The 14,693-nt window shown below is 34.3% G+C and overlaps 1 protein-coding gene across 7 annotated transcripts in view; it reads left to right on the top strand.

Moving 5' to 3' along the window:
• Window positions 1-14,693, top strand: part of Nkain2 (sodium/potassium transporting ATPase interacting 2) — a 1,180,756-nt gene that overhangs the window by 509,091 nt on the left and 656,972 nt on the right. For all 7 annotated transcript variants that reach the window (XM_045158893.1, XM_045158892.1, XM_045158887.1 and 4 more), the window contains one exon: window positions 10,371-10,508. In XM_045158893.1, the coding sequence (XP_045014828.1) occupies window positions 10,371-10,508 (138 nt within the window). The remainder of the gene's footprint in view (window positions 1-10,370; window positions 10,509-14,693) is intronic.

Genomic DNA, 14,693 nt, shown 5'->3' with positions numbered 1-14,693 from the left:
TTATTTATACTACCAAGAATGTTAAGTGTCGGGCTGGAGAGATGGCTTAGCGGTTAAGCGCTTGCCTGTGAAGCCTAAGGAACCCGGTTCAAGGCTCGGTTCCCCAGGTCCCACGTTAGCCAGATGCACAAGGGGGCGCACACATCTGGAGTTCGTTTGCAGAGGCTGGAAGCCCTGGCGCGCCCATTCTCTCTCTCTCCCTCTATAAGTCTTTCTCTCTGTGTCTGTCGCTCTCAAATAAATAAATTAATTAATTAAAAAAAAAAAAAGAATGTTAAGTGTCACCACACCGCTGGTTTCTATTGGTTCTAAAACATGAGATAATTTGTAAGGCTGCATTACATAGGCCCTGTTTCATTAGTACGTACCAGATTATGATATAACACAGCAGATCCATTACTAATTTTACACATTTAGTTGTAAGAAATGCAATGTACAGCATGATATTAATTCATAAATAATCCATTACAGATTGAATCTAGAAGTTTTCAGTTGCTTCAAACTGTTTTAAGGCAGTGAGTAGGATAAATTATATATACATTTCCAATTCATTTTTTTTAACTCTAGCTATCAAAGACTTCAGGATGAAGGTCCCTTTTAAAAAATATAAAATATTTTATTTTATTTATTTTATGAGAGGGAGAAAGAATGGGAGTGCCAGGGCTTCAAGCCATTGCATTCAAGTTCCAGATACATGTGCATGTGGCTGACATGGATTCTGGGGAGTCAAACCTGAATCCTTAGGCTTTGCAGGTGAGCACCTTAACCACTAAGGCATCTCTCTAGCCCAAAAGGCCCTTTATGTATGTGAAATCACTGATTTATATTTTATAACCTTTTATGAGAATTCTTAATTGATATATGCATTTTTAAATTGTAATTTTCTTACTTTTAAATAAGAATATACAGATTTGTAAGATCATTTAGGAACATAAACCTTCTAGATTTTGTCATTGTTTATGTAATAATACCATTATATTTTAGAAACTTTCCTTCTATTATGTAGATGTTCCCATATATTTACAATTAATTTAAAAAATAGTCTATCCTTTTGTGTTGTAAATAAAGCATGTATAATAACTAAATCAGGTACTTATAATAGTTAGTGTGAGACATAATGAAGCTTGGACTTGTGTTTACCTACAGCAGTTTATAAACATAGCATGCCAGTAGACACCTGTGGGCATAATGCAATGCAGCAGCAGTCACTGCAGGCAGTAATACTGGAAGCATTTTAGCAGTGTAAAATCATGGAGAGGCCTGCACAAAGTAGGCAAAATCTGCCGCTTCAAAGTTTTTATTACCTGCTGTTTGTGTTGTTTTATCAGTTTAAAAGTGGATCTGCTATAAAGTTCATGATGTGTTCATGTACTTAAAAATATACTGGAAAGGGAAGAATAATGAGTAAAATCTGTTATTCATCTATCTGTCTATATACCCAGCTATTTTATACACACACACACACACACACACGTGTGTGTGTGTGTGTGTGTGTGTGTGTGTGTGTGTGTGTATACATATATATAGTCATCTATCTAATATAATATGCTTATACATGTATATATATATGTAAAATGAAACATATATATATATATAGCATTTGTTTTAAATACATATAAAACATGCCCACACACTTTCCATATGTAGTATTATATATAAATATACATTTAATATAATGTGGAATGTGCTATCTAATTGTTCCAAAGCATAGACTGTAGAAAAATCATATTTAGAAGTTAATCAAAATAACTGTCAAGTTATTTTTTCTCCTCGGTTTTTTATTTCTTTTCATTATTTTTGTTTGTTTGTTTTGTTTAAGTACTCTGGGTCAAATGTGGGAGCCATTTACATGCTATGCAAGTGCTCTACAACTGAGACACATCTTCAAAAGGTCGTTTTACTTGTTTTTAAAATGACAACAATATTTTTAATTCATAAAGTTGCCAGCCTCCACTAAATAATCTTAAACTACAAAATTGTTAAACTGTGTCTCAAAGTAGTAACAGTAGTATATATAATATGCATGCACATGGGCAGAGCAACTGTGTGTAAACTTTAGCAACACTTGTAGCATTTTGAATTTTCAAGGTTAAGGTACGAAATATATTTTACAGCTTGACAGAATTCATCATTTTGAGCCTGCACTGGTTATCTATGCTGCTTTAATGGAGCCTGCCACAGAGCTCCTAAAGCTGATAGAGAATATCACATCTTATTACCTTCACCAGTGGACAGCCACCTCTGCCAACATGAAAACAAATATTATAATCACCTCTTTTCAGAACAGCATCTCCATATCTGTTCTGAATTCAATAACATGGTTACTTGAAAGGATGTAAGAGTGTGGTATTTACCAGTGCCATCACACACTTCAAGGCAAGTTCTGAAGTGTTCCTCAGCCAGCTGCACAGGGAGCTTCTTGTATTATGGGTTGCAATGTCTGATATATCTCCCTGCCACAGGGACTGCAGTACATGGTACTGATCTTGATAATATTTCTGCTTTCAATTCAACTTTTGATTGGCCTTTAGCGTCAGAGTAAAGTAAGGCTGTCATCCCATCTTCCAACCTTGTGAAATTGAATTTTATGAAAGAGATGTCAACTAGAGTTTGACATATTTGATTGACATATTCCACATTGCTGCCTTGCACTAGTCAAAGAAACTGCTGCAAACCTCTGCTGATGTCTGGGTTTATGGAGGGGAAGAGCAAATGGGAAGGAAAGAAGAAAGAAGAGATGCCAGTATGCCATTTGATATTCTCTTGGGTTCCCAACAACAACAGGTCACCACCTCCAGTTATATTAAAGGTATATTGTGTGATTGACAAGCAATACAATGACCATTCACCACCACAAATAAGGGGAGAACAACTAATGGGAGGACAGTATTTTCTTGAGTTCATAGAATAAAAATGTTTACAAATGCATAGAAGTATTCATTTAAACAAAACATTAAGGCCTTTGTATTCAATTGATAATGATACAGAAGGCATATTTTTGGACTCTATCAGCTTTTCAGAAAAAAAAAATATTTGGCACTTTTTACCTACTTGATAATTTTTGAATTCTCTGGATGGCAGATGTGATGTTAAAAAATAGCAAAATAGGCATTTGCTATGAGCAAGCAAGACATTATGAGACATGAAGAGAAGAACACTACACAATATTTCTTGTTATTTGTATTTTACAGAGCTCTCAATGCATATGAAATCAGGACTGAACAAACAGATGATGTTGGTGATGAACTTAACAACTTACTCTACCAGTTGTTATAGTGCCTTATTAAAATAGGGCCAACCTTTTCTTATGTGCCCTAGTATATGTATCAGCCATATTAGCCATGCAAATTTTTGTTTGCTTACTGTGTGAACAGAAATTCAGAACTGAATCCGAAACCAACATATATAGATCCATAGCAAGGTTATCATCTCTTCAGCTCCATCTGGGCCTTCTTGGAAGTTTTAAGAACCTTTGCTCTAACAATCCTTTCAGATGTAAGCGTCTTAGGGTAAAGTTGAATTCTTTTAGAGGATATGAAATTTCTCTGAGCAGCTTATTGCTTCTTCTTATTCCCATACCTCCCTGGGGCATAGGGCAGTGTTTTGTACTACTCAGTATTTTATTACTGCACAAACGCTTACAGATGGTGGGACGTGAGATCCCATCCACACTCTTTCCTGAAAAGAGTAGTTACTTCTTCATTGTGAAATGACTTGATATTGAGTCAGTTAAGGCTTTTTTGATGAAGATACTGGAAATTCAAGGTCAAGTGGATTGTCATGTTTCCTAACTTCTGTCTGTCATGCTCTTTTGGTGAGTCATGGAAACTTCTAGAAAAGCTACAATTTCGATGTGTTCAGGTTCTTTTGGGAAGCTAGATTTCCACAGAACAGAATTAGAGTCTTACAGAAATTATCAAGAGGCCCTGCATACATTTAGTTCATTTCACATGTGTATACAGAGTTTTTTGTTTGTTTGTTTGTTTTTTGTTTTCCAAGGTAGGGTTTCATTCTAGCCCAAGCTGACCTGGAATTCACTATGGAGTTTCATACAGTTTTTTAAGCCTACTAAATCAGTGTTAGGTTTGAAAGTAATTTGTCACACAACTCCAGCTAAATGTCATTTTGTTGTGACATCAAAGGGACGTTATTGTTAAGTGCACTGATAGCAGAAACTACTAGTTCAGTTTTTTTCCAAAAATGTCCTGTTCTACCTGGGCAATCATCTGTTCTGAGAATTGAACAATTTGTAGTAATAAAATAATAGTAATAATTATGATTATTTTAGAGGGTTTATGGCTCAGCGAATTTGAAAAACATGGAACTCAACATAAAACACAATGGTGTATCTTAAAAAAAAATCTTTTATAGTGTTCCTAAAACAAAGAATCTCTGATATTTACTTGTTTACTGATATAGCAAAGTATGTGGTAATGAAGTAGATACATTTCAAAGTTGTAAATTATATGTAGTAAATGTCTAATATGTTCAGGTGTCAATGGTTTAAAGCTGCAAATGTGGGCATCAGAATTAGTACAGCCAAGGGTTGCTGTCAGCTCTGAAGTCATGATGTTGGACATATTAGCCTCTGTGAGGATCAATGTATTCATCTGTAAAACAAAGAAAATGTCAGGTAAGGCTTGTAGGATGCATGTGATGTTATATACTGACTTAAAATCATATTAAAGTGCTTATCATAGTGTCTTATGTAAGCATTAATTAAATTATAACAATTATTGTATGAGAACCGAAGTATACACTTTATGAAGTAAAAGGGCAGAGGTTTCAATCCTGATAAGGAAATATTCTAAGTCCTAAACATTAAAAAATTTAATACTAAAACTCAAGTAGCATTGAGGGCTTTCATATGTGTGTGTGTGTGTGTGTGTGTGTGTGTATGCAACATGTGAACACACAGAAAATGGACTGAAAGACACAAAAATAACTGAAGTGAAGTGACTTAATAAGTTCATGTAATTAGGAAGGAATATTTTTTTGTTTGTATATGTTCGCTTAAACACAAGTATAATTATTTGTCATCATCTCTGATAGCATGAGTGGTGACTATGAGATGGTTATGATTTGCTATGCAGAATAAACAACTGTGAGAAAAAATGATGAATGATTCTGTTATAATAGTTAGAATATTATGTGGTATTTATACTTTATAAATAAAATTAGTATCAGAGAGTAGGGGGAGTCTAAAAGTAAATATTTGATACTGATTGAAGCTTTAACTATCCTGTTAATACAACCTCAGAAAAATGTGACTGTTGTTATACAAGTATAATGTGCTGGGAAGACAACTTATATGAAAATTCCTTTCTATAGGAAATAAAAAGATTGTTTCTTTTTGATTCCTTTGGATTTATGCCAAATCATCACTAAATTTCTCATGTAATTCTTTATTGACTTAATTATATAAAGGCCTATTTTAAAATGCTCATTTTTATCATAATTTAGAGGTAAAGGAGAATATAGGAAAAAGAGATGATGTTTCATGCTTGTTTTTATGTTATTTCTTTTTCAGTGGAGGCACAGTAGATTTGATATATGAGATGTTAAATCATGCAGGAAAAAATTCATCTAAATTCTCCCTCCAGATAATTTAGATTATTCAGAGATATGGTCATGGTTTAATTTGTACTCATGACCAATAGGATATGTAATACTTCATCATTTCTAACTGAAACACATTGACAGGTTTATATAACTAGAATGATAGTTTTCCTAAAATCACAGTATCCAATTTTGTAGGCATATTGACATATGAATTCATACTAGCAGCTATATTAAGATGCAACCCAGGCATTTTAACACCTATTTTTATACAGATTACTCTTCACTAACTTTCTTAAAACCCTTACAATAATTCATCTTCTCAATGAAGAAAGAGATTCACAGACTAGGGGAAGTACTGCGATTACATAATTGCTTAGAATTCAAATGTCATTTTAGAATTAAAAAAATGTGAGATTTAAACCACTATGGTATATTAATGGGTGTTTTATCTAGAGCAATTGGAGCCAGATATTTTTGTGAGGGTGTTTTGGTAGTCATAGCTATACTCATGGTTTTGATAATCGGTTGGCAATGACCTGGTTTTAGTGAAAAACAATTATGTGAACAAATAAACAGTTCAATTTCATTTAAGCAAACTCATTTGTGACACATCTTTGCCAGTGCACACATGCATTTAAGTAACTATAGTTACTTGATTAACTGAAAGTGTATTGTATGTAAAGTTCTCTACTTTGTCTCTTACTTGTTTGAACTTTCCATGTCCTGGTTATCTTCATTTTTATGTATGACAGGATTCTTAGTAAGATGGCAGGAATCTGCTGTGGTCCTCTTCCGGAGCATGACGTTTCACACCTGGCATGTATGTGCTACTTTGCAGTCTCCTACAAACAAGACAGAAGTGAAAAGGGGAAATGATCAGTCATATGTAGAGTGGTGCTTTGTAAATTATCAAAATATAATCAATATTTTAAGGACCTCAGTACATTAGCCATGCTGTAAAGACATAAAATAACTGAAATTTATAACTCTATCACTTTATTTAGGATTGGCTGAAGACTATGAAAAACTAAGATAAAAGAGCACATCACTTTTTAGCAATTTGGCTTATTGATAGATTAATATGCATGTAAAAGTCTATTTTACATATTACTGGGAAATCACTAATTGAAAAATATCTAGTAAAAGTTGTATCAATACTACAGTCCCCTTATGAAAATAAATGATGAGAAAACTTTGTTCACATATATTTTGGTTAAATGTCTGTATCTCAGCCTCTATATTTTTGTTTTACTGAAATGTTAGGCAGTCAGCAGTGGTGCTCCAAAAGTACACAGGTGTCCTTTGAGGAAAGAGATTGAGACACATTGGCTTCTTCAAAGCATTTAATGAAATGTGTGCCAGGCTTTTGATTCAAGACCAAGAAAATCTTTACAACCGTGCCAGAGAAAGAGAGCAAATAAAATTGCATTGTTAGCCAGTTTATGGGTAAGAAAATGCCCAGATAACCTTTTTTTCATTTTATAGATAAAATTTAACCCAAATAGAAATGTGCTAGTAATGTGTTAATCCAAATGGATTTCTCCTAGGCATATAAGGATGATGACATAAGTATTATGACAAGAATTGTCCATACAATCAGTCACAGTAATAATCATAAATGATAGGATAATGTAAATATGTTAATGAATGCATTAATAGCAATTGTTAAATATTGGCCACTAATTATGTTAAATATATAAAGTCTATAAAATACAGTAATGATAGGGACAGAATGTTATGTGATATGAAGGAACTGAAAGCAGTGAGTTACATGTTTATAATCAACTACATGGCAGGTACTAAACACAGAGCCAAAATTTATACAGAACAAAAAGGTATTTAAATTCTATGATAGTTTATGTGAAAATAACACAGAGACATAGGCAACAGCAATATACTCTTTCAATGTTAATTACCTACATTTATATATTAGATGATTTGAAGGACATCAGGTAAATACATTTGAAGAATCGCATGAATGAGACCAGAATAGGATGGAGAATGTGTTGAAGGAGGCAACAAATGAATTTAAGAGAGAAAAATGTGAGGTTCTTCTTGAACAGACATATGATAATATTACAAACTGACAAATATGAGAAAAATGTACTGTTATACCAAAATAAATAATTGAAACAATTGTACATATTCTCTTACCAGTGCAGTGTGTACAGTATCTACAGGGAGAGAACAGACTAAAAAGTACAGACATATAACAGAACCTTGCATGACAGTATAAATTCCTGTTCTGTCACACATCACTGTTTCAATGTCAGGATTTTAAACCACACTACATCTTTGACTCCTTAACTGCATTTATCAACCTTGGTTTTAAATGGCTGGGCCAGGACAGAATAGGTGTTTTAACAAATATATTTTTTCTTCTTTCTTTTTACCTCCATATTTAATTATTTTCCTATAGGAAGGAAATCTTAGGAAAGACAGAACATCTACAAATTGTCACCTCACCTTGTACTCACTGAAGTTTTTTACTATCTTCCATTCTTCAGTGTACCCTGAAATTGCAGAATCTGTGATGTAGCTATTTATGATTGGCAACACTGTCCATAAAAATGAAGAGAAAAGGCCTATGCAAAAAAAATCTGCATAAATTTATTCAAGCTGGGTAACCTCATAAGTAAGAAACTATTAGTTCTTCTATAAAGGGAGCCCAATAAATGTTGAAACAATTCCATTTAGCCTAGCAAATTTTGTGAGTACATTACCACATATGCATTTTTGTAATTAATGATGATACTGCTCTTTTCTTCCATAATTGGTGCATTTTATTGAGAAATTTCCCACTGCTTGATTGATGCGCTCTCTAATTTTTGCCTGCTGAGTTCTCACAGTTATGATGCTCAAAATTTATAGGGTTCAGATTTTTCTTGCTGTTGTTTAGCATTACGGTTTACCATTTATTCATAGTCTAACGAGAATGAAACACGGATTGGGAAAGAGCTTTCATGTAGAGGATTAGCCATAGTGCTCTCAGAATAACAGCTTAATTTTTTGTACCATTAATGGATTTCATTAAGACACACGGAAAACTACATAATGTCACAAGAAAATCTCGTTATGTAATTGACTGCATGAAATCGGTGTAGGCATGCCTCAGCTTCCTGCAAGGCAGTTCAGGATGTATGAAATTTAGGTGAGTTAGAAGCTCTAGGACCATCTGTGCTTATTATCCAACTAGAATACTGCTTACTTTTTAAGGACTCTGGTGTTATGATAGATTTAGTATATAGAAAGATTTGCAGAACAAGATCTCTCTTCCTTCTCATCCCCTTCTTCCTTCTTATCCTTCTCCTCTTTCTTGTCTCACTGCAAAGATGTGGTGGTAATGAAAATGCTCCCACCATGTACTGGGACTGTTATAGTCATTCCAACACACACATTGCACCATAAAACTAGAGATGTTATGCAAACATTTATGAATCATTGTTCCTCTTTCAATGCCAATTGGGGAAATGTACTACTTAGCTAAAGAAGAGCATTAGGAATAGCCATCATCAGGGAGTCTTCAAACCTGCTCTGTGCACTTAACACACACTGCCTGAGAGTCAGCATTTCCTTCTGATAATTAGTATCTTTAAAACATAGTGATGCTATTTTTCCTTTGAAGCCTAGCTGAATTTTTACTGAAACTTGGTGGGTCACATTGAGCTCGATTGAAGTATTTTTCCCTGAACAAATAGTTTATTATCTTCCTACCTGAGAGCAGACAAGGAATAAAGCCACCAGGTAGTCTGTTCAGGTCTCCTGAGAGACTTTCCAGCAAGCTGTTTCACTTTCCACTATGAAACAAAACTTCTGAACTCCTAGCCCGTCCCATGTTGTCACTCTTGTTTGATTGGTTTTGTTTTTATCTTTATAGTATTTAGATTTTCCCATAATTTTAAACAACTGAAGTGTCTTGTTTAAACAGAGATAACACATTTGGTTTTACTTGTCATAATTTCATTTTATGACCTTTCCTTTTATATCATCACAGTGTGACAATGTCCTATTTAATTTATAACCCAATATTATTTGGGTTGGAAGGATTCTTCACACCTGGGAAGTTCTGCACATTTAATGAGCAATCAAATGCTCAAACAAGGGAAATGACTCACTTGGACCATCTCACTAAGCATTTCTTCTTTTCTTAACATCTGCACCCAACAAATGCCTGTTGCTCAGTTGTCTACTAATATAGTAGCATGTGACCAGATTTTAACGCCAAGCCCTTTTTGAAAATTTGCCTAACTTGCTGTTAAGACTTAAGTATTTTTTTTTTGTTTTGTTTATTTTTATTTATTTATTTGAGAGCAACAGACAGAGAAAGAGGCAGAGAGGCAGAGATAGAGGGAGAGAGAATGGGCGTGCCAGGGCCTCCAGCCACTGCAAATGAACTCCAGACACGTGCGCCCACCTGGTGCATCTGGCTAGCATGGGTCCTCGGGAATCGAGCCTCGAACCGGAGTCCGCAGGCTTCACAGGCAAGCACTTAACCGCTAAGCCATCTATCCAGCTCAAGACTTAAGTATCTGATGGTCACATGAGAATGGATTTTTCTTGTGGCTGTGCCAAGGGTATCCTGTATTTATCTGCCTGATTTCTCTTCAGGATAATCCCAGAAAGACATGGATCCTCACATAGTCTTCCTTTGAAATGCAGCTGAAAATATTCTTAAAGTTAATGACAGATACCAGAAACCATAATAGAGTTTTTATTGCTAATTATATCATCAGTGTGCTCCTTTTATCTCTGACCTCTTTGATTTCTGTGACATATGCTGATCTTTGCATCCTGTTTTGCCATTCTAGGTTTGTGTGCTGGAGAGGCAAATATTTGATTTCCTTGGATATCAGTGGGCACCTATCCTGGCAAATTTTGTACATATTATCATCGTCATCCTTGGTTTATTTGGAACTATTCAATATAGACCTCGTTACATAACAGGAGTAAGTACTCTTCTTGCCTTTTTCTGCCTTATTGAAGTAGAGAAAGATATGAAAGTGACAATGTTCCTAAAATTGACTGATGCTTAAACCCTCTCTTAAAGAGTTGTATGATCTAAAGTGCTGTATTTATTTTCATAGTTTCAGGTTACATCAATTGTAATGGCAATGTTACAAGTTACAAGCACTGTGTTTTCGTAAATTGTAACATGGCAAATATCATCTTGTAATTACAAGTAGAACTGTGGATTCCATTATTTCTGAATTGTAAAGCCATGTCCTCTGAGTCAACAAGTGATTTGTCTCATTTAAAATAATTCTGTTTTATAAATTGAATAAAGATAGCTTTAAATCAATACAAGCAAACATACACTATCACTGTGAAAATTCTGATACACCTGAGGGCTGACACTTAAAAGAGTTGAATGAGACTACCCAGTACCATTGTCTCTGTGTTCTCAGTAATTCTCATTTTGGCTCAGAAGCAGCATTTTACATTTCTATTCAAATTAAACTTACTTAGCATAAAAGTGAAATTCAACCATGTTCCTGTTGCTGTGGGGACCATAACAGTTTTGCTTTTTTTTTTTTTTAACTGTTGTCCATGTGTCAGATGTCAGCTGTCACTCTTCATTAATGTAAATTTTTTCAAAATTCATAATTTAATACCCATTTTTCACAAAAGACAAATGTAGAGGCTTTTATTTTAAATACTTAAGCAAGTCTGTGGTCAAAGCATATGTGCTATTACAGCTCAAGGTCTGACTTATTCAACAATAACAGCAGATTTCTCAGCTTCATGAAGCTTCCTTCTCATGAAAGGTGCTCCTCTGACCTCTGTTGTGCTTGGTAACACAGAGAAAGCATTGGTACTCTGAGACAACAGTGTAGTATGATGGGGGGGAGGGGCAGGAGCCAAGGAACTATCTGGGTGAGGAGGAATGAGGTCACAATACTCCCCAGCAGGTGTGTGCTCAGAGATGAGGCATGCCACCTGTGAGGCCAGGTCTTTCTAAATCCGGTGAAAACAAAAATGTTTGAAATCCTGTTAAGTTTCTATAGGAACAAACTGTGTGCTAGCTACACCCTAATTTGACCTTTCTCATAGGCAGCACTTTTAAGTGTGATCTTTTCCTGGAGACAATGTCATAGCAGCTGGAGAGGATTAATTCTGTCTTCCTTCTCAGCAAGTTCTGGGTTGTAAAGCTAACTTCCAGATTCTACGTGAAAATCATTTATTTGTTTAGCATATCTGTCTTTTACAATAGCATGGTATATGTGGATTAACATGACAAATACCTTTGGCAAATATGTGTTTTAAAAATCCTCAAATGCAGATTAAAAATTCATAGGCAGGGCTGGAGAGATGGTTTAGCGGTTAAGCGCTTGCCTGTGAAGCCTAAGGACCCCGGTTCGAGGCTCGGTTCCCCAGGTCCCAAGTTAGCCAGATGCACAAGGGGGCGCACGCGTCTGGAGTTCGTTTGCTGTGGCTAGAAGCCCTGGCGCACCCATTCTCTCTCTCTCTCCCTCTATATGTCTTTCTCTCTGTGTCTGTCGCTCTCAAATAAATTAAAAAAAATTAAAAAAAAAATTCATAGGCATGTCATTGTCTTCTTGATTATTTTGGTCTATAGCAATAATCACAGTTCTAATTATCACGAGCACTCTTCTGTCAGGTTCTGTTTCTTGCCATTCCCACTAACAGTTCCCTCTCTACCCTTCTATCTTTGAACTATCAACTCTCCTCAAAACAAACATGTCTTTGAGGATTGTGCTGTAGTACTTAGTTTGTGGTAATAGTTTATTTTCTAGGTACTAATTTCTTTAAAATTTCTATGATTGAAGGCCCAGAAATGAATGCAAGACTCTTGCCAAAAAAATAATAATAATAATAAAGAACTTTAGTGTGCCAAAGCATGACCAAACATGTTCTTAACAATGAAATTTATTTCCCTCTTTTCAAAAAATGTAGTACTTTATGATTTCTATATTTGCCACCTTGTTTAAAAAATAATTCAATATAAAAAGAGTAAAGCTTTTTAATAATGTCTAAAATGATCTCCATAAATAATCTGTTCTTCATATGTAAATTATTCTTCATAAGAAAACTAAAGCTGTGAAAACTATATGAATGTTGTTCAGATTTCTAACTGATAGTCACAGGCCCCATATTATTAAACTGACTTTCCTCCAGCCAGCATGCCTGCTAGTACTGACTACTATAAGACATCATATTTGATAAGGGCAATTATATCACTTATGTTTTAAATTCCATTTCTTATAGCTAATGATGTGCATTTACTGCTTACATTTATTTCATCTTGTGGAGATTGGCTTGGGCTGTTCTTCAGTTTTTCCCTAGATTCTATGACTTTACTAGCAGAGCTTATTTTTGTACAGAGCTATACAGGTGGCTGTAACTTGCTTCACAGGTCTGAGGACCTGAGTTTGATCCCTAGCTCTCAAGTAAAAATCCAGGTATGACCAAGAACACATGAAATCCTAGTACTGAGAGGGTTAGCTGAGACTGAAAATCCTGCCCTTCCTGGTCAGCCAATCTAATGATCAAACAAAACAATACAGGGCACTCTAGATTCAGTGAAAGATTCTGTTTCAAGAAAGTCAGGTGAAAGAGAGAAAAATAGAAGAGGATTCCTGACATCCTTCCATGAGCATTGGCACATATGTGCATAAAGCACTTGCTACACACACACCAAAAAGCAGTCTATTCAAATGTTTATATAAAGATAGCAGAGAAAACTTCATGTCATTATTATAAAATATCCAATAATATGTCATATTCTAGGACAATACAAAAAATGACAATCTTCACTTGTATATTATAAATATATAAGGAAAGTTGTATGACATTAATGTATTCATGTAATATATATAAATGAAAGATAAGTAAAACTCAATCACTCAAATTATATCATATAGGAAAGAGGATAATATAGGAAAAAGACAATATTATCTATGAGACACATAGTTTTCTCATATTTTTATAATAAGCTACTATATGTACATCTTGCTATATAAATTATTGCCTTTCAAATATTATAATGCTTCATTTTGATGTTTGTTGCCTTCATCTCATTAAAACTAGTTCCTTTTACCTTTGTAATATTTTCTGCTGCTTTTTAACTTTTAGAAGTTGATACCATTTTGAAAAAACATATTAGCAAAAGTTTATTATTGGGTCTAATTTTAGTAAAACAAAAAAACACAGGCTCAGAAATTGACTTCACTTTTTATATTTTCTGTCAGTGAGAAATTTCAAATTATTGACGGTACATTTTATTCTACTTAGTTTAAAAAATCCTCTCACAAAAGCATGTGAGCATTCTCTGAAAAACTAAGCACAGCAGTAACAAATGAAATTGAGAGACTCATGGTAATTTTTTATTACTTCAGTTATTCTCTGTTCATGTGCAGAAAGAAAAATAATTAAATGTGAGTAAGTAAATTCTATAAGGAAATCATCAGACCATTCTGAGTGCCTTCTGTCACTTTTGAATTTTAATATTTCCAAGGAAAATTAAATAGATGATTCAATACCAAGAAAGGATCTCAAATTGATAGAATATATAGATGATTGATAGATAGATGATAGATAGATAGATAGATAGATAGATAGATAGATAGATAGATAGTTTAGATAGATGAAGGATAGGTAGATAGATGATAGATATTTATGTATTTATTTGTACTTCTTATCAATATCAAGTCTCAAGGAAAAGTACAGATTAACTCTAGAATCATATAGATAGATAGACAGATAATAGTTAGATGACTCTGGTGAAGATTTAGGTTATAGTGGTATTGTCTAATACACCTGCATTGGATCTACAGACATGAGAAAGTGGAATGATTATGGATATCCAGTGTTTTATTTTACTTTATGACAAAAGATGTCAGTGGAATAGAGTGGTCTAGTTTATCTGAAATAATCTAAGATATATGTGTTCTCCTCTCTGATAAAATTGCACAAGTTTCTTGGTGATCTTTTCAAAGAATATATTCCTCAGACACTCAGAAGATTTCTTTCAATCCTCCTTTTTCTCCCTCCCATTCTCTTTCTCCTCCCTTTATTGTTTTCTCCCTTCCAGACATTCTGAGTCATGAACTAGAAATAAATTTGAAAGAGGTGACAGTCCATTAGTCAAGTTTCATAAAAATAGAGAAGAG

Source organism: Jaculus jaculus, chromosome 9 (assembly GCF_020740685.1).
Source record: "Jaculus jaculus isolate mJacJac1 chromosome 9, mJacJac1.mat.Y.cur, whole genome shotgun sequence".
In the NCBI taxonomy this organism is placed as follows: Eukaryota; Metazoa; Chordata; class Mammalia; order Rodentia; family Dipodidae; genus Jaculus; species Jaculus jaculus.
This window is presented reverse-complemented; position numbering and strand designations above follow the sequence as displayed.